General features: G+C 43.9%; 1 protein-coding gene across 1 annotated transcript in view; it reads right to left on the bottom strand.

Annotated features, from left to right (window-relative positions):
• The window catches only part of LOC311127541 (ras-specific guanine nucleotide-releasing factor RalGPS1-like), a gene marked incomplete at its 5' end in the record, with an annotated part of 281,489 nt that extends 256,288 nt beyond the window's left edge, over positions 1-25,201 (bottom strand). The window contains 5 exon segments of the mRNA XM_084159360.1: positions 1,994-2,077; positions 23,370-23,420; positions 23,680-23,784; positions 25,074-25,153; positions 25,156-25,201. Coding sequence (XP_084015486.1) covers positions 1,994-2,077; positions 23,370-23,420; positions 23,680-23,784; positions 25,074-25,153; positions 25,156-25,201 — 366 coding nt within the window.
• Between the last annotated feature and the right edge of the window lie 383 nt (positions 25,202-25,584).

Raw genomic sequence — 25,584 nt, 5'->3', positions numbered from 1 at the left:
GTGCGCCCAATGTGTTTCTAGTTATGACTTGGCTGAAATGGTAACAAATGCTTCCATTATATATAGATCATAAACTTAATTGCCAAATATCAGCAATCCAAGTATATGCTTCTAAATTGCACTTAGCAAAACGAGGACTGGGAAAACAAGCACAACTTCTCATTTGAGACGATTACATTTGTACTTTACGCAACTGTGAAGATAAAGGAATCGAGTTAAAAGTTAGAAACGTATGAGATTTAAAAAACAGGCCGATTAACTGCAATTAAATTACTGTCAATAACTGTATTTTGGCATTAATGCGATTGCGTGTCTTGCCTTGGACTGTACAATGCCTTCCAGGGGAAGACAAAAAAAAAATGAAATATGCTCTGAGTACGTCTTTTTAGTTCCAAATTCCTGCAAATACGTATGGACGTTCTACAAAACCGCAAATGCACTGTACCTTTACCAAAATAACAGTACACTGGTGAATGGATCAGTCTAATCCCAGTCGATCCCTGAGTAGGGAGCGGCCTACAGGGCTGTCACCATGAGGCCCAACGTGGGATAATTAACGGCCCTGTTGAAGGGTCCAGCAGGATCGGCAGCCGCTGAGGAACGTCATCGTCAACGTCGCTCGGACTACGCAGTGTCCGTCCTCACATAAAAAAAATAAAGAGATTCCATTCAAGCCAACGTTTGATTTAGATTGCGACCAGGGTTTCAACTCAGTTCACTCCCATTCAAGTCAGTAATTTCAAGTGAAATCAACGTCTTTATTTATTTCTACACCCTCCGACTGCCAATAAAGACAGAGATAAGACAAAGGGGGTGGAGTGGGAAAGGGACAAAGAAAGGGAGAAAATGAAACCAGCCGCCTGTGAGATCGGCTAATAGTATTTCCACCCTGTGTTTTCCAGTGAGGGAGTCACCGCATGTGAGGCCGATAATAGTGTTAATGGCATAGCCGTCACCAGTTGGGCACAGTCAGCGCCATTGGAGATCTAAGCTGCAGAGGGTATGAGCACAACAGGCAGGACCGAGTGTGAAGCCAATGACACACAGAGAAACAGAGGTGGGAGCCAGCGTAACACGGTAAGCCGTCGACGCAAAGCTTTGAAGCCGGGCCCATTTTGTTGACGGAAAAGTGTAAAAAGAAAAACATATAATTGGAAGACTTCAAAACTCATTAAAAAAGGACCACAAACGGAAACAAGTCTCTTGACTTCTTTTTGTATGTATCCTCGGCAATTTGGTATATGTATCGGTTGTCTGGTGTAACATTTTATGTATATTTTTTTAATTGTCTTTCACGTCTGGAAAACGATTTGGTACGGGTGGTTTGAATTATGCCCTACGAAGTGAAAACAAGAGCAGGTCACGGAATAACATATTCTATTACCAAACACTTATTAAGGTTATCATCCCTCTACCAACGATGATGAGGGTAGACCAAATAATGTCTGGTTTCATTTTTGTTGTAATCCCATGGGATTAGGGAGAAGACGAGGTGAAGAGAGGGATGGAGATTACGTCATCAAGGTAGTGATGAAAAAGGTAAGCCCCACTGCTCCGCAATCTCAACTCTATTCATTTCACCTTAGGGGTAGGTTGCTCTTGACATAGAAAAGGTAAGCAAATCTAAAATCTTCTTCCTCTACAAGTTCCTGGGGAAACAGGTTACACGTATCAAGTTTTTATAAAAAGTCCATCATGCGACCAAGTTCTAAAGAAAATGAAGGCAAAGCATCAGAAATGTATAAACAAATAATAATACACTACCTTTTATATGGTATTAAACAGATAATGTGACAAACACATTTCGACCGGTGAGTTCAGGAAACGAACAGAAAGAAAACTGACCCCCCCCCGACCTCGAAACATAATGTAAACAAAATGGGTTTAGAAGGACTCGTATGCATAAACATTCCTGTGTATGTTGTGAATGTATTTGTGAACCTATGGACTCAACATCGACACGTTTCTTCATAAGAATTCTTGAAGGACTCACCTGGTTGAACCTCCGTGTAAACGCCACCACGTTGGGCGCCAGACGGTGTTTCTCCTTCCTGTTCCATCCACAGCTAGCCAGCTCCTGCAACACCACAAACACACAATCAATGTTATTGCCGACTCGACAATGAACAAATGGTGAAGCTACAGTGCCTTCAGAAAGTATTCACACCTCTTTATTTTTTCCACATTTTCTTGTGTTACAAATTTGATTAAATTGAGATGTGTCGTCACTGTCCTGCACACAATACCCCCATAATGTTAATTTTGACAAATTAATTAAAAATGAAAGGCTGAAATGTCAAGTCAATAAGTATTCAACCCCTTTGTTATGGCAAGCCTAAATAAGTAAGGGAGTAAAAATATGCTTAACAAGTCACATAATAAGTTGCATGGACTCAATATTAATAATAGTGTTTAACATGATTTGAAGGTCCCTCTGTTCAGCAGTGAATTTCAAACACAGATTAAACCACAAAGACCAGGGAGGTTTTGCAATGCCTCGCAAAGAAGAGCACCTATTGGTAGATTTAAAAAAAACTAAAAACAAAAAACCAGACAATGAATATCCCTTTGAGCAAATATTCCAAAACATGCATCCGGTTTTCAATAAGGCACTAAAGTAAAACTGCAAAAAATGTGACAAAGAATTAGCTTTATGTCCTGATTAAAGTGTTATGTTTGGGGCAAATCCAACAACACATCACTGACCCCACTCGTCATATTTTCAAGCATAGTGTTGGCTGCATCATGTTATGGGTATGCTTGTAATTGTTAAGGACTGGGGAGTTTTTTAGGATAAAAAAGAAATGGAATAGTGCTAAGCACAGGCAAAATCCTAGAAGAAAACCTGGTTCAGTCTGCCTTCCGCCAGACACTGGGAAAATAATTCACCTTTCAGCAGGACAATAATCTAAAACACAATGCCAAATATATGTGGTCCTCTGTAGCTCAGCTGGTAGAGCACGGTGCTTGTAACGCCAAGGTAGTGGGTTCGATCCCCGGGACCACCCATACACAAAAAAAATTATAATGTATGCACGCATGACTGTAAGTCGCTTTGGATAAAAGCGTCTGCTAAACGGCATATTATTATTATTATTATTATAATATAGTGGAGTTGCTTACCAAGACGACATTGAGTGTTCCTGAGTGGCCTAGTTACAGTTTTGACTTAAATCATCTTGAAAATCTATGGCAAGACTTGAAAATGGCTGTCTAGCAATGATCAACAAACAACTTGACAGAGCTTGAAGAATTGAAAAAAAGAATAATGTGTAAAGTTTGTACAGTCGTGGTCAAAAGTTTTGAGAATGACACAAGTATTGGTCTTCAGAAAGTTCACTGCTTCAGTGTTTTGAGATATTTTTGTCAGATGTTACTATGGTATACTGAAGTATAATTACAAGCATTCCATAAGTGTCAAAGGCTTTTATTGACAATTACATTAAGTTTATGCAAAGAGTAAATATTTGCAGTGTTGACCCTTCTTTTTCAAGACCTCTGCAATTCGCCCTGGCATACTGTCAATTAACTTCTGGGCCACATCCTGACTGATGGCAGCCCATTCTTGCATAATCAATGCTTGGAGTTTGTCAGAATTTGTGGGTTTTTGTTTGTCCACCCGCCTCTTGAGGATCGACCACAAGTTCTCAATGGGATTAAGGTCTGGGGAGTTTCCTGGCCATGGACCCAAAATGTCGATGTTTTGTTCCCCGAGCCACTTAGTTATCACTTTTGCCTTATGGCAAGGTGCTCCATCATGCTGGAAAAGGCATTGGTCGTAACCAAACTGTTCTTGGATGGTTGGGAGAAGTTGCTCTCGGAGGATGTGTTGGTACCATTCTTTATTCATGGCTGTATTCTTAGGCAAAATTGTGAGTGAGCCCACTCCCTTGGCTGAGAAGTAACCCCACACATGAATGGTCTCAGGATGCTTTACTGTTGGCATGACACAGGACTGATGGTAGCGCTCACCTTGTCTTCTCCGGACAAGGTGTTTTCCGGATGCCCCAAACAATTAGAAAGGGGATTCATCAGAGAAAATGACTTTACCCCAGTCCTCAGCAGTCCAATCCCTGTACCTTTTGCAGAATATCAGTCTGTCCCTGATGTTTTCCCTGGAGAGAAGTGGCTTCCTCTCTGCCCTTCTTGACACCAGGCCATCCTCCAAAGTCTTTGCCTCACTGTGCGTGCAGATGCACTCACACCTGCCTGCTGCCATTCTTGAGCAAGCTCTGCACTGGTGGTGCCCTGATCCCGCAGCTGAATAAACATTAGGAGACGGTCCTGGCGCTTGCTGGACTTTCTTGGGCGCCCTGACGCCTTCTTCATAACAATTGAACCTCTCTCCTTGAAGTTCTTGATGATCCGATAAATGGTTGATTTAGGTGCAATCTTACTAGCAGCAATATCTTTGCCTGTGAAGCCCTTTTTGTGCAAAGCAATGATGATGACACGTGTTTCCTTGCAGGTAACCATGGTTAACAGAGGAAGAACAATGATTTCAAGCACCACCCTCCTTTTAAAGCTTCCAGTCTGTTAATTCTAACTCAATCAGCATGACAGAGTGATCTCCAGCCTTGTCCTCGTCAACACTCTCACCTGTGTTAACGAGAGAATCACTGACATGATGGCAGCTGGTCCTTTTGTGGCAGGGCTGAAATGCAGTGGAAATGTTTTTTGGGGGATTAAGTTAATTTTCATGGCAAAGAGGGACTTTGCATTTAATTGCAATTCATCTGATCACTCTTCATTACATTCTGGAGTATATGCAAATTGCCATCATCAAAACTGAGGCAGCAGACTTTGTGAAAATTAAAAAAAACTTTTGACCACGACTGTACAATCCAGGTGTACAAAGCTCTTAGGGACTCACCCATAAAGACTCACAGCTGTAATCGATGCCAAAGCTGATTGTAACATGTATTGACTCAGGGGGTTGAATCCTTATCTAATCAAGATAGTGTTTTTTTGTGTGTGTTTTTTTCAAACGTTTGAATTTTCCTTCCACTTTATCATTAGAGTATTTTGTGTACATCGTTGACAAAATGACAATTCAATCCATTTTAATCCCGTTTTGTTACAAAATGTGGAAAAAGTCAAGGGGTGTGAATACCTTCTGAAGGCACTGTATAAGAAACTACAGGAGGATGAGAGGAATGAGGGTAATTAATTTCAAGGTTCATAGAGATGTCATGCTAAATTGCACAAATCAGTTGGAAACTATCTGAAGAGCACAGTAAAGCCTTGTAAGGACGTGATCTTCAGTTATGTGAAGAACTGAAAAGCCACGTGTATGCACATCTGACTTAATAAATATGGGGGTTTTCCCCACAGCTTTGAATACATGATCTAGTTTCAATTCTTGTTACTCACCAATTACTTAATTCACATTGATTATTTTCATTAACAGAAACCTATACATGCCATTTGGTGGCAGTGAGAAGATGAAGGAATTCCAAACCGTTTATTTGATATTCGCGTTACAAGAACGAAGATGCCCAAAACGGGCATTAATGAATTCATATCACGGTCACTTATGGACTGTCACATAGCGTTACTTGTCAAAAAGGAACCATAAACAGAATTCTTCCAAGCGAACTGCAACTCGATAGTTCCACCTCAATCCACTCTGTCCTTTCTTTCCACCAAATATTTTAACAGATGTTCCGATATTATAGGCAAGCAAGTCTGCAGGGAGACGTTATGCCAAATGATGTTCCACTGGAAAAATAAAGGAGATAACCATGTCCCCCAAGGCTGTATAGAGGAAGTCTGGGGAGTTTAATTTTTTTGTTGTTTTTATCACATTTTCCCCTTGGTTTGCTATGAGGAACCACTGAGTCAAGATCCTCTAACAATTCAACCATAAAGAAGAGCCCACTGTTAAAAAATAAAAAAAACTTCACAATACACTTGGGCCTGAGGGCCTCTCCAGGTTGGGGTTAGCAACAGCTAATAAAAAGCAGCTGGAGCTAATTACAGAAAACAGGAGGGATCACCAAGGTTATGGTCTTCAGGACATTCCAACAAAGTGTTGCTTTAAAAACTCTGGTGCTGAAAAATCAGGCTTCACTGTAGTAAATACAGACCAGGAGGGTCTTAATCTGCCACCTGTTATCGACATCCACACGAACGTGGCTCACGTTTTCCACTCCAGTTTCTCTGGCCTTCATCTCACACTCCCCTTTGACCGAGGCCTCTCCCTCACACTGCCCTTTGACCGAGGCCTCTCCCTCACACTGCCCTTTGACCGAGGCCTCTTCCTCACACTGTCCTTTGACCGAGGCCTCTCCCTCACACTGCCCTTTGACCGAGGCCTCTCCCTCACACTGCCCTTTGACCGAGGCCTCTCCCTCACACTGCCCTTTGACCGAGGCCTCTCCCTCACACTCCCCTTTGACCGAGGCCTCTCCCTCACACTGCCCTTTGACCGAGGCCTCTCCCTCACACTGCCCTTTGACCGAGGCCTCTCCCTCACACTGCCCTTTGACCGAGGCCTCTCCCTCACACTCCCCTCACACTGTCAAAACGGTTTCTAAATTACATTGGGCATTTACAAGAGGGTCAAAATGTACACACAATCCCAGTTAGCAGCTGCAGTAAAGAGACACACATTTCCATCACACATTCTCATCTGCTTTTTCAAAACAGACAGCTGAGACAAAAGATCCAGTACAAAGTCATTCTTCACAAAAGATGTGTTCTCAAAAGATCTCTATATTCTGGTTTCAGGGTATGATGCAGGCTTTCACATAGAGACAGAGATACACTACCTCCCACCACCACCCATACATTTTAGTGGGAATCTCCCACCTCCTTCATTAGTCTCATTCCATGTCCTGGAACATTCAGAATGTTCCCAGGTTGGGAGGAGACGGCCTGACTTAACAGTGAACTCCTTCCCTTTATGGGAAATTCCACTCGCTGACTTTGATGTCTGATCTCTCAGGTTCACCTCAGGTATGAATAATCATATTTATAGACTTTCCACGTCCATCTATTCTTCTGACTTTATAGGACAGGCCATATAGGGAGCAGATTCAAGAGTTACAACTCTTTCCCCCTGAATCAGCAGGTTTTCTTCACTCTTGTCAGGACCGTTGCCATGTGGGTAAAGCCACAGGCCCGAGACGTCTCACTTCAAGACTTACCACACTTGGCTGAGTTGTGCTCCTAAACACTCACTTTTCCTTGAAGAACGAAAGAAAGAACGAAACAAAGAAAGCAACAGGTAGGAAGAGAGAAAACAACTTCTGCATTTAAGCCACGTGTCCCGTATATTGAAAGTAGAGGGTGGATTCTTTTTCACAGAGAGCTTCCCCCCCTCCTCCTCCCCTCCCCCTCCTCCTCCTCCCTCCCTCCCTCCCTCCTCCCCCCCTCCTCCTTCCCTCCCTCCTCCCCCTCTCCTCCCTCCCTCCCTCCCTCTCCTCGCTCCCTCCCTCCCTCCCTCTCCTCCTCCCTCCCTCCCTCCCTCTCCTCGCTCCCTCCCTCCCTCCCCTCGCTCCCTCCCTCCCTCCCTCTCCTCGCTCCCTCCCTCCCTCCCTCCCTCCCTCTCCTCGCTCCCTCCCTCCCCTCCCTCCCTCCCTCCCTCCCTCTCCTCCTCCCTCCCTCCCCTCCTCCCTCCCTCTCCTCCTCCCTCCCTCCCCTCCTCCCTCCCACCCCCTCCTCCTCCTCCTCCCACCCCCTCCTCCTCCTCCCTCCCTCCCTTCTCCCCCCTTTCCTCCTCCTGCCTCCTCCCCCTCCTGCCGCCTCCTCCCCTTTCCTCCTCCCCCCTCCTCCTCTTCCCTCCTCCTCCCCCTCCCCACCTCCTCCTCCTCTTCCCTCCTCCTCCCCTTCCCATCCTCCCCCTTACTGCGAGGGGTTGAACTACATGTGTAAATGCATGATTTATACAGTGCCTTGCAAAAGTAGTCACCCTCTACCCTTGGTGTTTTTCCTATTTTGTTGCATTACAACCTGTAATTTAAATGGATTTTTATTTGGATTTCATGTAAATGGACATACACAAAATTGGTGAAGTGATATTAAAACAATTACTTGACAGTCAAATCACCCTCGGTCTGGGGCTCCATGCAAGATCTCACCTCGTGGGGCATCAATGATCATGAGGAAGGTGAGGGATCAGCCCAGAACTACACGGCAGGACCTGGTCAATGACCTGAAGAGAGCTGGGACCACAGTCTCAAAGAAAACCATTAGTAACACACTACGCCGTCATGGATTAAAATCCTGCAGCGCACGCAAGGTCCCCCTGCTCAAGCCAGCGCATGTCCAGGCCCGTCTAAAGTTTGCCAATGACCATCTGGATGATCCGCAGGAGGAATGGGAGAAGGTCATGTGGTCTGATGAGACAAAAATAGAGCTTTTTGGTCTAAACTTCACTCGTCGTGTTTGGAGGAAGAAGAAGGATGAGTACAACCCCAAGAACACCATCCCAACCGTGAAGCATGGAGGTGGAAACATCATTTTTTGTGGATGCTTTTCTGCAAAGGGGACAGGACGACTGCACCGTATTGAGGGGAGGATGGATGGGGCCATGTATCGACTCCTGAGTAGCGCAGTGCCTTAGACCACTGCGCTACTCAGGAGTCGATACATGGCCCCATCTTTGGAGGAAGCTGAAAGTCCGTATTGCCCAGCGACAGCCCCGAAACCTGAAGGATCTGGAGAAGGTCTGTATGGAGGAGTGGGCCAAAATCCCTGCTCCAGTGTGTGCAAACCTGGTCAAGACCTACAGGAAACGTATGATCTCTGTAATTGCAAACAAAGGTTTCTGTACCAAATAATAAGTTCTGCTTTTCTGATGTATCAAATACTTATTTCATGCAATAAAATGCAAATGAATTACTTAAAAATCCTACAATGTGATTTTCTGGATTTTTGTTTTAGATTCAGTCTCTCACAGTTGAAGTGTACCTATGATAAAAATTACAGACCTCTACATGCTTTGTAAGTAGGAAAACACTGTGTGTGTGTGTGTGTATATATATATATATATATATATATATATATGAGTGAGGGAAAAAAGTATTTGATCCCCTGCTGATTTTGTACGTTTGCCCACTGACAAAGACATGATCAGTCTATAATTTTAATGGTAGGTTTATTTGAACAGTGAGAGACAGAATAACAACAAAAAAATCCAGAAAAACGCATGTCAAAAATGTTATAAATTGATTTGCATTTTAATGAGGGAAATAAGTATTTGACCCCTATGCAAAACATGACTTAGTACTTGGTGGCAAAACCCTTGTTGGCAATCAGAGGTCAGACGTTTCTTGTAGTTGGCCACCAGGTATGCACACATCTCAGGAGGGATTTTGTTCCACTCCTCTTTGCAGATCTTATCCAAGTCATTAAGGTTTCGAGGCTGACGTTTGGCAACTCGAACCTTCAGCTCCCTCCACAGATTTTCTATGGGATTAAGGTCTGGAGACTGGCTAGGCCACTCCAGGAGCTTAATGTGCTTCTTCTTGAGCCACTCCTTTGTTGCCTTGGCCGTGGGTTTTGGGTCATTGTGATGCTGGAATACCCATCCATGACCCATTTTCAATGCCATGGCTGAGGGAAGGAGGTTCTCACCCAAGATTTGACGGTACATGGCCTCGTCCATCGTCCCTTTGATGCGGTGAAGTTGTCATGTCCCCAGAAAAACACCCCTAAAGCATAATGTTTCCACCTCCATGTTTGACGGTGGGGATGGTGTTCTTGGGGTCATAGGCAGAATTCCTCCTCCTCCAAACACGTTGAGTTGAGTTGATGCCAAAGAGCTCGATTTTGGTCTCATCTGACCACAACACTTTCACCCAGTTCTCCTCTGAATCATTCAGATGTTCATTGGCAAACTTCAGACGGCCCTGTATATGTGCTTTCTTGAGCAGGGGGACCTTGCGGGCGCTGCAGGATTTCAGTCCTTCACGGCGTAGTGTGTTACCAATTGTTTTCTTGGTGACTATGGTCCCAGCTGCCTTGAGATCATTGACAAGATCCTCCCGTGTAGTTCTGGGCTGATTCCTCACCGTTCTCATGATCATTGCAACTCCACGAGGTGAGATCTTGCATGGAGCCCAGGCCGAGGGAGATTGACAGTTCTCTTTGTGCAAATAATCGCACCAACTGTTGTCACCTTCTCACCAAGCTGCTTGGCGATGGTCTTGTAGCCCATTCCAGCCTTGTGTAGGTCTACAATCTTGTCCCTGACATCCTTGGAGAGCTCTTTGGTCTTGGCCATGGTGGAGAGTTTGGAATCTGCTTGATTGATTGCTTCTGTGGACAGATGTCTTTTATACAGGTAACAAGCTGATATTAGGAGAACCCCCTTTAAGAGTGTGCTCCTAATCTCAGCTCGTTACCTGTATAAAAGACACCTGGGAGCCAGAAATCTTTCTGATTGAGAGGGGGTCAAATACTTATTTCCCTCATTAAAATGCAAATCAATTTATAACATTTTTGACATGCATTTTTCTAGATTTTTTGTTGTTATTCTGTCTCTCACTGTTCAAATAAACCTACCATTCAAATTATAGACGGATCATTTCTTTGTCAGTGGGCAAACGTACAAAATCAGCAGGGGATCAAATACTTTTGTCCCCTCACTATATATATATATATATACACACCTGTCCTGAAAGGCCCCAGAGTCTGCAACACCACTAAACAAGGGGCACCACCAAGCAAGCAGCACCATGAAGACCAAGGAGCTCTCCAAACAGGTCAGGGACAAAGTTGTGGAGAAGTACAGATCAGGGTTGGGTTATAAATAAATATCCGGAACTTTGAACATCCCACGGTGCACCGTTAAAATCATTTTTTTTTTAAATGGAAAGAATATGGCACCACAACAAACCTGCCAAGAGAGGGCTGCCCACCAAAACTCACGGACCAGGCAGGAGGGCCTTAATCAGAGAGGCATCAAAGAGACCAAAGATAACCCTGACGGAGCTGCAAATCTCCACAGCAGAGATTGGAGTATCTGTCCATAGGACCACTTTAAGCCCATAGAGCTGGGCTTTATGGAAGAGTGGCCAGAAAAAAGCCATTGCTTAAAGAAAAAAAATAAGCAAACACGTTTGGTGTTCGCCAAAAGACATGTGGGAGACTCCCCAAACATATGGAAGAAGGTACTCTCGTCAGATGAGACTAAAATTGAGCTTTTTGGCCATCAAGGGAAACGCTATGTCTGGCGCAAACCCAACACCTCTCATCACCCCGAGAACACCATCCCCACAGTGAAGCATGGTGGTGGTAGCATCATGCTGTGGGAATGTTTTTCCATCGGCAGGGACTGGGAAACTGGTCAGAATTGAAAGAATGATGGATGGCGCTAAATACAGGGAAATTCTTGAGGGAAACCTGTTTCAGTCTTCCAGAGATTTGAAACTGGGACGGAGGTTCACCTTCCAACAGGACAATGACCCTATTGCTGTACACCAGCGGAACCCATCCAACTTGTAGGAGCTGGAGCAGTTTTGCCTTGAAGAATGGGCAAAAATCCCAGTGGCTAGATGTGCCAAGCTTATAGAGACATAACCCAAGAGACTTGCAGCTGTAATTGCTGCAAAAGGTGGCTCTACAAAGTATTGACTCTGGGTGGGGGGGGGGGGGGAATAGTTATGCATGCTCAAGTTCTGTTTTTTTTGGTCTTATGTCTTGTTTGTTTCACAATAAAAAAGATTTTGTATCTTCAAAGTGGTAGGCATGTTGTGTAAATCAAATGATACAACCCCCCCCCCAAAATCAATTTTAATTCCAGGTTGTAAGGCAACAATATAGGAAAAATGCCAAGGGGGGTGAATACTTTCACAAGCCACTGCATATCTATTATTCATCAACAACAAAGAACAAGACTCCCTATGGCATCTTTGCCCTTAATTTTACAAATCTCAGATTTAAGAGACTTGACCTGGAAAAGCATGTAAAGTTGAGAAAGGGTTTCCAGGATCACCGTGAGGCACGAGAGAAAAACAGCACATCAACACTCCCTTTTCCATCCACAATATACAGTAAATCGGCTCTACAGCCAGTGGCTTTGTGGTCAGAGGAGGGTTGGCAGGTGGCTGCATGGACAGGGCACAATACCACCCTCCCAGAGCAAGGGGAACGCTTTGACATACTGTGCATTCGTAAAGTATTCAGACCACTTCCCTTTTTCCACATTTTGTTACATTACAGCCATTTTCTAAAATGGCTTAAATAAAAAATCCTCATTAACACACACAACACCCCATGATGACAAAGTGAAAACCGGTTTGTAGAAATGTTTGCAAATTTGTTACAAATAAAAAACAGAAATACCTTATTTACATAAGTATTCAGACCCTTTGCTATTAGACTCGAAATTGAGCTCAGGTGCATCCTGTTTCCATTGATCATCCTTGAGATGTTTCTACAACTTGATTGGAGTCCACCTGTGGTAAATTCAATTGATTGGACACGATTTGGAAAGGCACACACCTGTCTATATAAGGTCCCACAGTTGACAGTGCATGTCAGAGCAAAAACCAAGCCATGAGGTCGAAGGAATTGTCCGTAGAGCTCCGAAACAGGATTGTGTCGAGGAAGCGAACCACTCAATTTCTTCTCTACGTTATAATCGGCATTGAACATGTCACCCTTCCTAGGAGAGGGGGTGACCTCGACAACTTATTGTTAAAACGAGAGGCTGCCTGGATCTTTAATTTAAAGACCCTCAACGTAGACCTTGAGCTGAAGCCATTCTTGTGATTATTGTGTGTTTGCTATTAATTGTAAATGTTTATAGGCCTATGTAGCAAAATTGTATCTATGATCGTATACTATCCATTCATGTTTTTTGTATGTTCTGTTTATCTGTGATAAATTAACCAATGATATCAGGCCATACCCAGCCACGATTACAGACACCTGTGTGTGTCCTTTGACATTATATAAACTAGTGACCCGCAGTGTTTGTCATTATACCCTGATGAAGACAGCTTGTCTGTCGAAACATTGGTTATTACAGTTAAAGTCGGAAGTTTACATACACCTTAGCCAAATACATTTAAACTCAGTTTTCCACAATTCCTGACATTTAATCCTCGTAGAAATTCCCTGTCTTAGGTCAGTTAGGATCACCACCTTATTTTAAGAATGTGAAATGTCAGAATAATAGTAGAGAGAATGATTTCCTTCAGCTTTTATTTCTTTCAACACATTCCCAGTGGGTCAGAAGTTTGCACACACTCAATTAGTATTTGGTAGCATTGCCTTTAAATTGTTTAACTTGGGTCAAACATTTCGGGTAGCCTTCCACAAGCTGCCCACAATAAGTTGGGTGAATTTTGGCCCATTCCTCCTGACAGTGCTGGTGTAACTGAGTCAGGTTTGTAGGCCTCCTTGCGTGCACACGCTTTTTCAGTTCTGCCCACAAATGTTCTATAGGATTGAGGTCAGGGCTTTGTGATGGCCACTCCAATACCTTGACTTTGTTGTCCTTAAGCCATTTTGCCATAACTCTGGAAGTATGCTTGGGGTCATTGTCCATTTGGAAGACCCATTTGCGACCAAGCTTTAACTTCCTGACTGATGTCTTGAGATGTTGCTTCAATATATCCATATAATTTTCCTTCCTCATGATGCCATCTATTTTGTGAAGTGCACCAGTCCCTCCTGCAGCAAAGCACCCCCACAGCATGATGCTGCCACCCCCGTGCTTCATGGTTGGGATGGTGTTCCTTGGCTTGCAAGCAACCCCCTTTTTCCTCCAAACATAACAATGGTCATTATGGCCAAACAGTTCTATTTTGTTTCATCAGACCAGAGGACATTTCGCCAAAAAGCACAAATCTTTGTCCCCATGTGCAGTTGCAAACAGTAGTCTGTTTTTTTTAATGGCGGTTTTGGAGCAGTGGCTTCTTCCTTGCTGAGCGGCCTTTCAGGTTATGTCGATATAGGACTCGTTTTACTGTGGATATAGATACTTTTGTACCTGTTTCCTCCAGCATCTTCACAAGGGCCTTTGCTGTTGTTCTGGGATTGATTTGCAGTTTTCGCAACAAAGTATGTTCATCTCCAGGAGACAGAACGCGTCTCCTTCCTGAGCGGTATGACGGCTGTGTGGTCCCATGGTGTTTATACTTGTGTATTATTGTTTGTACAGATGAACGTGGTACCTTCAGGCGTTTGGAAATTGCTCCCAAGGATGAACCAGACTTGTGGAGGTCTACAATTTTTTTCCCGAGGTCTTGGCTGATTTCTTTTGATTTTCCCATGATGTCAAGCAAAGAGGCACTGAGTTTGAAGGTATGCCTTGAAATACATCCACAGGTACACCTCCAATTGACTCAAATTATGTCAATTAGCCTACCAGAAGCTTCTAAAGCCATGACATAATTTTCTGGAATTTTCCAAGCTGTTTAAAGGCACAGTCAACTTAGTGTATTGTAAACGTCTGACCCACTGGAATTGTGATACGTTGAATTATAAGTGTAATAATCTGTCTGTAAACAATTGTTGGAAAAATTACTTGTGTCATGCACAAATTAGACGTCCTAACCGACTTGCCAAAACTATAGTTTGTTAACAAGACATTTGTGGAGTGGTTGAAAAACGAGTTTTAATGACTCCAACCTAAGTAAACTTCCGACTTCAACTGTAGGTTATTAAATTATTGCATCTGAGCTCCTAGAGTGTGCGGCTCTCCTTTCTTTTTCAAGGATTGTGTCAAGGCACAGATCTGGGGAAGGAGACCACAAAATGTCTGCAGCATTGAAGGTCCCCAAGAACACAGTGGCCTCCATCATACTTAAATTGAAAAAGTTTGGAACCACCAAGACTCTTCTTAGAGCTGGCCGCCTGGCCAAACTGAGCAATCGGGGGAGAAGGGCCTTGGTCAGGGAGGTGACCAAGAACCCGATGGTCACTCTAACAGAGCTCCAGAGTTCCTCTGTGTAGGTGGGAGAACCTTCCAGAAGGACAACCATCTCTGCAGCACTCCACCAATCAGGCCTTTATGGTAGAGTGGCCAGACGGAAGCCACTCCTCAGTAACAGGCACGATAGCCCGCTTGGAGTTTGCCAAAAGGCACCTAAAAGACTCTCAGACCATGAGAAACAGGATTCTCTGGTCTGATGAAACCAAGATGGAACTCTTTGGCCTGAATGCCAAGCGTGACGTCTGGAGGAAACCTTGCACCATCCCTACGGTGAAGCATGGTGGTGGGAGACTAGTCAGGATCGAGGGAAAGATGAACGGAGCAAAGTATAAAGAGATCCTTGATGAAAACCTGCTCCAGAGCGCTCAGGACCTCAGACTGGGGCTAAGGTTAACTTTCCAACAGGACAACAACTAAGCATACAGCCAAGACAACGCAGGTGTGGCTTCGGGACAAATCTCTGAATGTCCTTGAGTGGCCCAGCCAGAGCTCGGACTTGAACCCAATCAAACATCCCTGGAGAGACCTGAAAATAGCTGTGCAGCTCTGGCTCCCCATCCAACCTGACAGAGCTTGAGAGGATCTGCAGAGAAGAATGGGAGAAACTCCCCAAATACAGTTGTGCCAAGCTTGTAGCGTCACACCCAAGAAGACTCAAGGCTGTAATCGCTGCCAAAGGCGCTTCAACAAAGTACTTAGTAAAGGGTCTGAATACTTACGTAAATGTGATATTTCCGTTATTTTTGCTTTGTCATTATGGGGTATTGTTTGTAGATTGACGAGGGACATTTAAAAAAAAAATCAATTTTAGAATAAGGCTGTAACGTAACAAAATGTGGAAAAAGTCAAGGGGTCTGAATACTTTCCGAATGCACTGTACACCACCCACTCTGTATAAAACAGGGTCCTCCCCTGCACCATCACTTCGTACTGTTGAAGGCCAGTCAACATGACAAAAAAGTCAGTCTACAAAAGGAAGACATTTTCCTACATTTTTCACACCCTGAGTACATCGTTGTTTGCAGGTGAGTAGGAAGTAATACAATAGTTTAGACGGTGACAAAGATGGACTGAAACGAAGCACAATAAAATGTGATATTTCAGTATTTCGGTGTAACAATGTGGAAGTTTCCTAAAGTCTACCACTGGGATACGTGGCAGTCAAACAACGACAGGGTGTGAATAGTCGACAAAGATTTCAGCGGATTTCTATTTTAGTTTACCCTAACATATTGCTGCTGTGAAGAGATATTTTAAAATGCGTTTTTCCATTGCTTTGTTGCTACTTGAGTATCTTCTAAAAAAGGGGATTATGGCTGTGAGCGCAACAATTGAAATATCTTGATTTACTACAAGCAATCAATGTTTTGTTCCACAGATCTGAAATATCTTGATTTACTACAAGAAATCAATGTTTTGTTCCATAGGTCTAAAATACACTACATGGCCAATGGTATGTGGACACCCCTTCAAATTAGTGGATTCGGTTATTTCAGCCACACCCGTTGCTGACAGGTGTATCAAATCGAGCACACAGCCATGCATTCTCCTTAGACAAACATTGTCAGTCGAATGGCCCGTACTTAAGAACTCAGTGACTTTCAACGTGACACTGTCATAGGATTCCACCTTTCCAACAAGTCAGTTTGTCAAATTTCTGCCCTGCTAGAGCTGCCCTGGGGTCAACTGTAGGTGCTGTTATTGTGAAGTGAAAACATCTGAGAGCAACACAGGCTCAGCCGCGAAGTGGTAGGCCACACAAGCCCACACAACGGGACCACCGAGTAGCGCGTCTGTCCTCTGTTGCAACACTCACTACCAAGTTCCAAACTGCCTCTGGAAGCAATGTCAGCTTCGCCATCTGGCAGTCCGACGGATGAAGTCGGGTTTGGCAAATGCCAGGAGAACGCTACCTGCCCGAATGCATAGTGCCAAATGTAAAGTTTGGTGGAGGAGGAATAATGGTCTGGGGCTGTTTTTCATGGTTCGGGCTAGGCCCCTTAGTTATAGTGAAGAGAAATATTAACGCTACAGCATACAATGACATTCTAGACGATTCTGTGCTTCCAACTTTGTGGCAACAGTTTGGGGAAGGCCCTTTCCTGTTTCAGCATGACAATGCCCCCCGCGCACAAAGCGAGGTCCATACAGAAATGGTTTGTTCGAGATCGGTGTGGAAGAACTTTACTGGCCTGCACAGAGCCCTGACCTCAACCCCATCAAACACCTTTGGGATGAATTGGAACGCTGACTGCAAGCCAGGCCTAATCGCCCAACATCAGTGCCCGACCTCCCTAATGCTCATGGCTGAATGGAAGCAAGTGCCCCCAGCAATGTTCCAACATCTAGTGGAAAGCCTTCCCAGGAGAGTGGAGGCTGTTATAGCAGCAAAGGAGGGACCAACTCCATATTAATGCCCATGATTTTGGAATTAGATGTTCGACGAGCAGTGTATCTAGATTTACTACAAGAAATCAATGTTTTGTTCCACAGGTCTGAAAAATCTCAAAAAAAAAAAAAAAAGAAGAAAACTAGAACAGTCAGTCAATGTTGACAGATCTTATGGCCAAGGTTAAACTCTCTTTAGTGGTACTTTATAACCCCCATTAAACGAAATGATCTTCAGTCTCCCAAATCACTGTTGTAATGACAGCATTAGTTTTACAGATGTTGCCTTGCCCTGTGAATTTGCTCAAACCTCCAAGGTTCTGAACTGACTTCCAGAAGGGTGATGCCCTAAGCAGCTGTGAAGAGAGGCTGGTAACATGTTCACTTGAAATTATAAAAAATGGGCAGCAGTTAAGACTTATACATCTTGAAATAATTGTAGCATTTAGGCATCAAGTTAGATACATTAAAAGAAACGGATTACTGCATGAGCAGTAGCGAGCAGTTTCGAAAAACTGAAAATCCTAGGTGACGTAAACCTCTCTTTACACATCTGTATAAACGAATGAAGTACCAATGGAGTCAGTAGGTTACCAAGTAATTGGAGAGGGACCACTGGAGTGTGTGTGTCTGTGTGTCTGTCTGTCTGTGTCTGTGTCTGTGTTATTTCATTTCAGTCAACAACAGCCAACAAAATTTGAAAACTGTTAACAGTACAATATCTTTGTTCCTTTTGAGGAAAGATGGAGTTAGGAAACTGTTAAATTGCAACATCCCTGCTGTCACTAATAAACCAGTGAGTGTGACATGTACATGCTTAAATCATACTTAACTAGCGCCAGACGCAAGTTCAGGAATATAGAGTTTTACTGTGCACTGTGCCAGTATACTGCATCTAGATACAGTATCTGTTTTCTTATTTATCCAATTGGGTAATGTGCAATGTCATCCAAGCAATATTTGTGTATAAAATCTGTCATATCGGTCTTTAAAGGGTTGCTAAATACAAACATTACGCCAAGTCGTGATTTAGTTTGAAAACTATTTTGGCCATAAATCCAAATAAATAAATAAATAAGTCAGTCAGAAGGTTTCTTACAAAATGTAAGAATTTGAACATTTCCTTCAAAGAAAGGTTGAGCAAAAGATACAACTCAGAATTCAAATTCAAATGAAGGAGAAGAGAAGTCTACCACCTGTTGATACGGTTTCATATACCAGAAAAATGGCTACTTCCCTCCGCTGTAGAGTGGTTAACCTGTCTAAATGACTAATCACCCCGTAGCATTCACATCTGTAGTTATGAAATGCTTTGAAAGACTGGTCATGGCTCACATCAACACCATCATCCCAGACATCCTGCATCCACACAATTCGCATACCTCCACAACAGATCCACAGATGACGCAATCTCTATTGCACTCCAACAATGCCCTTTCTCAGCTGGACAAAAGGAACACCTACGTGAGAACGCTGTTTATTGACTATAACTCAGCGTTCAACATCATAGTGCCCTCCAAGCTCATCACTAATCTTAGGACCCTGGGACTGAACACCTCCCTCTGCAACTATGATGTAATTGGAGGCATCAAGTTAGATACATTAAAAGAAACGGATTACTGCATGAGCAGTTTCGAAAAACGTATGCATAGTCACTTTAACTCTACCCACATGTACATATTACTTCAACTACCTCAACTAGCCGGTGCCCCCGCACATTGACTCTGCACCGGTACCCCCCTGTATATATAGCCTCCCTACTGTTATTTTATTTTACTTCTGCTCTTTTTTTCCCTCAACACTTTTTTTGTTGTTGTTTTATTTTTACTTTTTTTGTTAAAAATAAATGCACTGTTGGTTAAGGGCTGTAAGTAAGCATTTCACTGTAATGTCTGCACCTGTTGTATTCGGCGCATGTGACCAATAAAATTTGATTTGATTTGATTTGAACTGGATACTTGTCTTCCTGACGGGCCGCCCCCAGGTGGTGAGGTTAGGCAACAACACATCTGCCACGCTGACCCTCAACACGGGGGGGCCCCTCAGGGGTGCGTGCTCAGTCCCCTCCTGTACTCCCTGTTCATCCACGACTGCGTGGCTGCGCACCACTCCAACACCATCCTTAAGTTCGCTGACACGGCGGTGGTTGGCCCGATCACCGACGACGATGAGACAGCCTATAGGGAGGTCAGTGACCTGGCAGTGTGGTGCCAGAACAGCAACCTTTCCCTCAACATCACAAGACAAAAAGGAGCTGATCGTGGACTACAGGAGACAAAGGGCAGAGCACGCCTCATCAACAGGGCGGGTCGAAAGCTTCAAGTTCCTCGGCATCCACATGACTAAGGAATGATCATGGTCCACAGACACACACCAACTCAGTCGTGAACAAGGCAAGACAACGCCTCTTCCCCTTCAGGGTGCTGAAAAGATTTGGCACGGGCTCTCGGATCCTCAAAATGATATACAGCTGCACCATTGAGATCTTGACTGGCTGCATCACCGCTTGGTATGGAAACTGCTCGGCATCCGACAGCAAGGCGCTACAGAGGGTAGTGCGTACGGCCCAGTACATCACTGGGGCCAAGCTCCCTGCCATCCAGGACCTCTATACCAGGCGGTGCCAGAGAAGGCCCAAATAATTGTCAGACTCCAGCTACCCAAGTCAGACTGTTCTCTCTGCTACCGCAGCAGTACCGATGCACCAAGTCTGGAACCAACAGGACCCTGAACAGCTTCTACCCCCAAGCCATACGACTGCTAAATAGTTAGTTAAACAGTTAACCAAATAGCTACCCGGACTATCTGCATTGATCCTTTTTGCACTAACTCTTTTGACTCATCACATATGCTGCTGCTACTGTATATTATCTATCCTGTTGCCTAGTCACTTTATTCCTACCTACAGTGTATGTACATATCTACTTTCCTGAACTTCAGACTGAACAAAAAAAACAATACATTTCGTACTTTATTAGGATCCACATTAGCTGTTGCTGAAGCGGCAGCTACTCTTCCTGGGATCCACAGGAATGCCTATTCCAATCCATTACCCCATAGGAAAACATGATAGCCGGCTGCAATGGTTTCCAGCAACTAATGATTTGAACCTGGGCATTATTTTACAGCTTAAATTATTTTTAGGGCCAAAAGTGTACTAACAATCCCTCGGGCTGAGGCAGTTTATAAGGTGACTACAATTAAAGTGATAAAAAGCAAGCATTAAAAAAAGGGCAGTAGTCAGCGAGTGGAGTTAATTTTCACTCAAGTAAGGACTTCTCCAACATTTATTAAGTTCATATAATCTTATTTCAGTTTAAATCTGTGTTTAAGCTAGGCTACTAAGCCAATTTTGTCATTTCAGATAGAGAAACCCAAGGGTGTCTGGCACCTATTATGGTGTTGGAATAAGTCTGGCTTGTTAGAGTTTAGGCTGCTGGGGAATTTATACTCTTTTAATTACCAGATTTTTTCCAGTGTTTAATATCATCATTCTTAATTGGACGGCCAAACTGTTGAGATTCTTTGGAGGAGAATACGTTTCATGGTCCCTTGCCACGCTTCTCCCAAACATTCCTTCTATTTGAGGTGGGATTTCAAGTCTTGTTTACAAGGCCAAAAAAAACATCAGGGAGGTTAGTCTTAACTGGGGGTTTACATGATTTCCTGAGAGCAATTTGGACCTGCTCTCATTTGTACAGGATCTACAGATATCAACTGACCTTGACATTTTATTTTGTTCCTCCAAACAGCATAGAAACACAATTCATCAGTGAAATGCTGACAGGTTATCTGCTAAGCATTGCGAGGCCACTATCGTTTCGTCTACACCATGGAATCTCTACTTTCTTTCCAAATAACTGACGTTATAAAAGTAGACAGTTGTCAAGGGGTTGGGGAAAATAGATAATGTCTTGTTGATATGCAGAGTCACACTATGCATTGACCTCAGCCCAAAGTAAAAATATAGTTTTAGACACTGCAGAAAGGGAGCGAGGCGGTTAGTGGCACTGAAATGGATAACAAATGGCGCTTAAACACGGACTGTAACTTGCTTTATTTTAATCTTAGGAGGACATAAGTGGTAAACATTAAAGTCAGTTGTCACGTCTAGTTGCCTCCCGAGTGGCACAGTGGTCTAAGGCACTGCATCGCAGTGCTAGCTGTGCCAATAGAGATCCTGGTTCGAATCCAGGCTCTGTCGTAGCCGGCCACGACGCACAATTGGCCCAGCGTCGTCCAGGGTAGGGGAGGGAATGGCCGGCAGGGATGTAGCTCAGTTGGTAGAGCATGGTGTTTGCAACGCCAGGGTTGTGGGTTCGATTCCCACGGGGGGTATGAAAAAAATAAAAAATAAAAATAATGTATGCACTCACTAACTGTAAGTCGCTCTGGATAAGAGCGTCTGCTAAATGACTAAAATGTAAATGTATTATCTATTTTTAAGGTCCTTTTGTAGATGTTTCTATGCTCACCTGCCCGCGGACTGCAGATGTACAGTAAATTAGCTTTTAGCTACATTTGGTGCAACGCGTCACCTCTCAGATGTATGTTTTTGTTGTACATTGTCCATTTCCAAATAAACATAATAAATAATGTAGTATTAATTTCACCATTACAATAGTTTTAAAATGTTTATCTTTGAATATTTACGTATTGGCAAAGAGCATGTGATTGAATCTCGCTGGAGGAGTTGTCAGCAATTCTAGCGTCTTGAGCATAACCAAGGCACAGGCTCCAATTAAAAGGCCTGCCTTGACTCATGAGAACAGCATAAACCTCTGCACTCCTCTTTAAAAAAGGCCTGCTCTGAGAAGAGGAGTTGGATGGGAACAAAGGATTTGATTAGGGAACTTGGCTCGGTTTTTTCGCATTGTGACTGTTACTCATTACGATACCCAGTGCCGTCATCCACTTTACACTTCAGACGTTACGGCTGCCTGGAACCTTGGCGTTCTCGAGGTCTTCTCACGTAGACTGAGCCTTTTCTGGATTTTCGCAGCGGTATGGAGGGAGCTTGTTGCACGAGGTCAGGATGGGGGGAGCTCTCTCTGATCTGCCATGACTTGGCAAAATTGGACTGGTTTCTAATGAGTGTTTCGCCCCAATCCAACTATTGACTGCATACATTTTATCTATCGTTGCCAATCCACCCTTCTGACACTTCAGTATGTCTGCTGAAGGGTAATAGTTTGCTTGCTCAGTGCCTTGGACTTTTTTTTTCTTCTAATCTCACAGACATCAAATAACTTGCTGCAACACGGAACACAGTGTATCATCAGCGTCAATGTGGGAAAATGTGATGTCCGAGATTGTCTGTCATGCAGTGGTACACAGTGAATCCCCTGATATGACTCCTATCAAGTAGAGCCAAGAAATTGAATAATATGATCCTGCTCATCAAAAAACATTTTTTTATTTTTTTTGTCATTTAGCAGACGCTCTTATCCAGAGCGACTTACAGTTAGTGAGTGCATACATTATTTTTGAATTTAATTTTTCATACTGCCCCCCCCCCCCCCCCCCCCGTGGGAATCGAACCCACAATCCTGGCGTTGCAAACGCCATGCTCTACCAACTGAGCTACATCCCTGCCGGCCATTCCCTCCCCTACCCTGGACGACGCTGGGCCAAATTGTGCGCCGCACCATGGGTCTCCCGGTCGCGGCCGGCTACGACAGAGCCTGGCGTTCGAACGTTCAGTTAGACCAGGGATGGGAATCTAATAGGGGTGGTGGCCACAAAATATCTGAACTCATGGAGGGGCCACAGTAGCTCGTGGGTCTGCGTACTCACGTCCATAACCACACATGCAGTCAGAGCCAGCCCTAGCCGTTTGGTGGCCATAAGTGAATACCAGATGGCTAGCTGGCACAGCATCCAGCATTATTTGTTAATGACCTGTAAAACGGTCTGGTCTGGATCAGACATTTGGTTTACAACAACTGAACCTCCGTCCCACTCAAACATGCATTTCAAGTGGACGAATACACACAGGTCCTTCATCAATCAAGGTATGCTTTGGTATTTTGAACATCCTCTCCAATAACACTGAGTTAGGAAACAGGAAACATGGTCTTTCTCTTACCTCTGGATGTATCGCTTTGAATACTGGAGCATCCATCAACGTGATTTGGCCCTAAAATAACAAGAAAACTACATTCAACCTCTCAATATACAGAAGAGTAATGCATGTCTAGGTAGGAGTAACTATGAAAGGAAAATAATTCATTATCTAATTATATAATTGGTGCGGTTAAAGAGCTGCTGTACATCACAAGGACTAATGGGCCAGAAGAGTCTCCAGTTTCACATTCAGCAGAATATTAAATTAAGCAATATAGTGATTTAATATCTTCATCGGGGCATGCCTTCTGGGTATCTTTGGTTGTACTCACAGCAAACTCCTCGGGCGTCACCTTCAGCACATCAAACACAACAGCATCATAACTCTTGGAGAAGTCCAAGCCCGGCCCATCCAGAGAGTCCGAGCTGCTGCTTCCCTGAGTTCCCAGATAAAAAAAACCACCAGCAGTGTCGAGGGGATGGGGGGGATATGCAGAAGATCACAAGCAAGACAAAACTAAACAATGGTGCGAACTATGTAAATTAACTAAAAATGTTTTCTTGTGTGTTCTTTTTTTAAGATTGACCAATTGGACATGGGCCGACAGCGAAACACATAAATCCAACAGATACAGAGACGTAATGAATCAGATAGACACACACACCGATCAAACTGACAAAGAAATAAAATGAAGAGACAAGGAGACAAAAGAGAGTAACTGCAGAGCAGAGAAACAAACAAGCCTGACAGTCACAGCATCTACACATGGACATTTACACAACACCATAGAACAGTGTTTCCAAACCATGATTAACCCCCCAGCCAGTTATTTGATGGATTCCAGTACAGACGCAACAGTGTTGCTTTCCATCCGTCTTCTTGGCCCCAACCTGGGCTCAAACCAGGCACCCTCTGAACACATCAACAGTTGCCTCCCACGAAGCATCGTTACCCATCGCGCCCTTGGCCCTTGCAGACCAAGGCAAACAACTACTTCAAAGTCTCAGAGCGAGTGACGTCACCGATTCAAAAAATGGTCAACTTATCAAGCCCTTCATTAGTTGAATCAGGTGTGCTAGTTCTGGAATACATCCAATTAAATGTGGAATTCGCCGGAAGCACAAGGAGGTCTAGGAGAAACAACCTAAAACAGTGTTGACCAATCCTCGTCCTAGGGACCCAAAAGGGGTGCGCACATTTTTTTGTTTTTGCCATAGCACTAACACACCTGATTGAACTAGAGAGACTCGATGATGGGTTGGATTAGTGGAATCAAGTGATTGAGAAACACCATCCTAAAAGATGAGATGATGCCAACCAAAGGGTTTAATCCAGTCAGCTTACTTGATTCAGGGTTTAATCCAGTCAGCTTACTTGATTCAACTTCTCAAGGGCTTGGAATAGATCAAATGAATGGAATGGCTAGGGTACTAGAGGAGAGGTTTAGGAAACCCTGCCCTCGTCCTTTATAAACGAGTGGAACGGCTAGGGTAACGTAGAGGCTTTATATTTGTGTGGAGGAAGACTGGTGAAAGACCGGCCCATCCCCTACCAATAGTTCAAGGAGGCGTTCTATCCTTGTCTACATGGTGAGATCAAGTCAATAGGTTTCAGACAGGTTGCCATCTACCTTTCTATTTCAGTTTGTTCAGATCAGTACATGGATACGAGTGATATCGATCCTATCCACTTTGGCCAAAGTAGAAAATCAGTCCTTGTTCTTACCACTGAGGAGGCGGAGTTGATGCTGGCGCCATCCGAGAGACCGTTCCTGCGGTACATGCTTACGGCGTGCACAGGCGGGGGGGGGGGCGACCAAGGCCCTTAGCTGGACAGCGCACATGACCTCTCATCCATATCTGGAACAAAATGGAAGAATGTTCAAGGTTTCATTTGGAATAGCAACAAGGAAATGGGTCTGGGATGGAGCGCAGTCTACACATCATGGAAACCACTGCTAGCATTAGCCGAAATGGTTTGATTATGTTCTCTAGTTGGTCGAAACAAAAGATGGCTTTAACATGATGAACCACCTCATTGGAATTAGGCCCTACAGCTGTGTAGCAAATATCCCACAATTGCAAAGCAAACAATCTGTGAACCTTCAGGTCAAGACCGAATATGGCAATTCCACAGTAACAGATGAACCGTTTCGACTCTGTTTTTTCACTTTAAAAGTCTGCCAAACAGAAACCATTGATTTCCAAGGTATTTTCTTAATTTTTTTTACCCCTTT

This window comes from Coregonus lavaretus (assembly GCF_964263955.1).
Source record: "Coregonus lavaretus genome assembly, chromosome: 4".
Classification (NCBI taxonomy): domain Eukaryota; kingdom Metazoa; phylum Chordata; class Actinopteri; order Salmoniformes; family Salmonidae; genus Coregonus; species Coregonus lavaretus.
The sequence above is the reverse complement of the archived record's forward strand: the minus strand, read 5'-3'. Positions and strand labels throughout refer to the sequence as shown.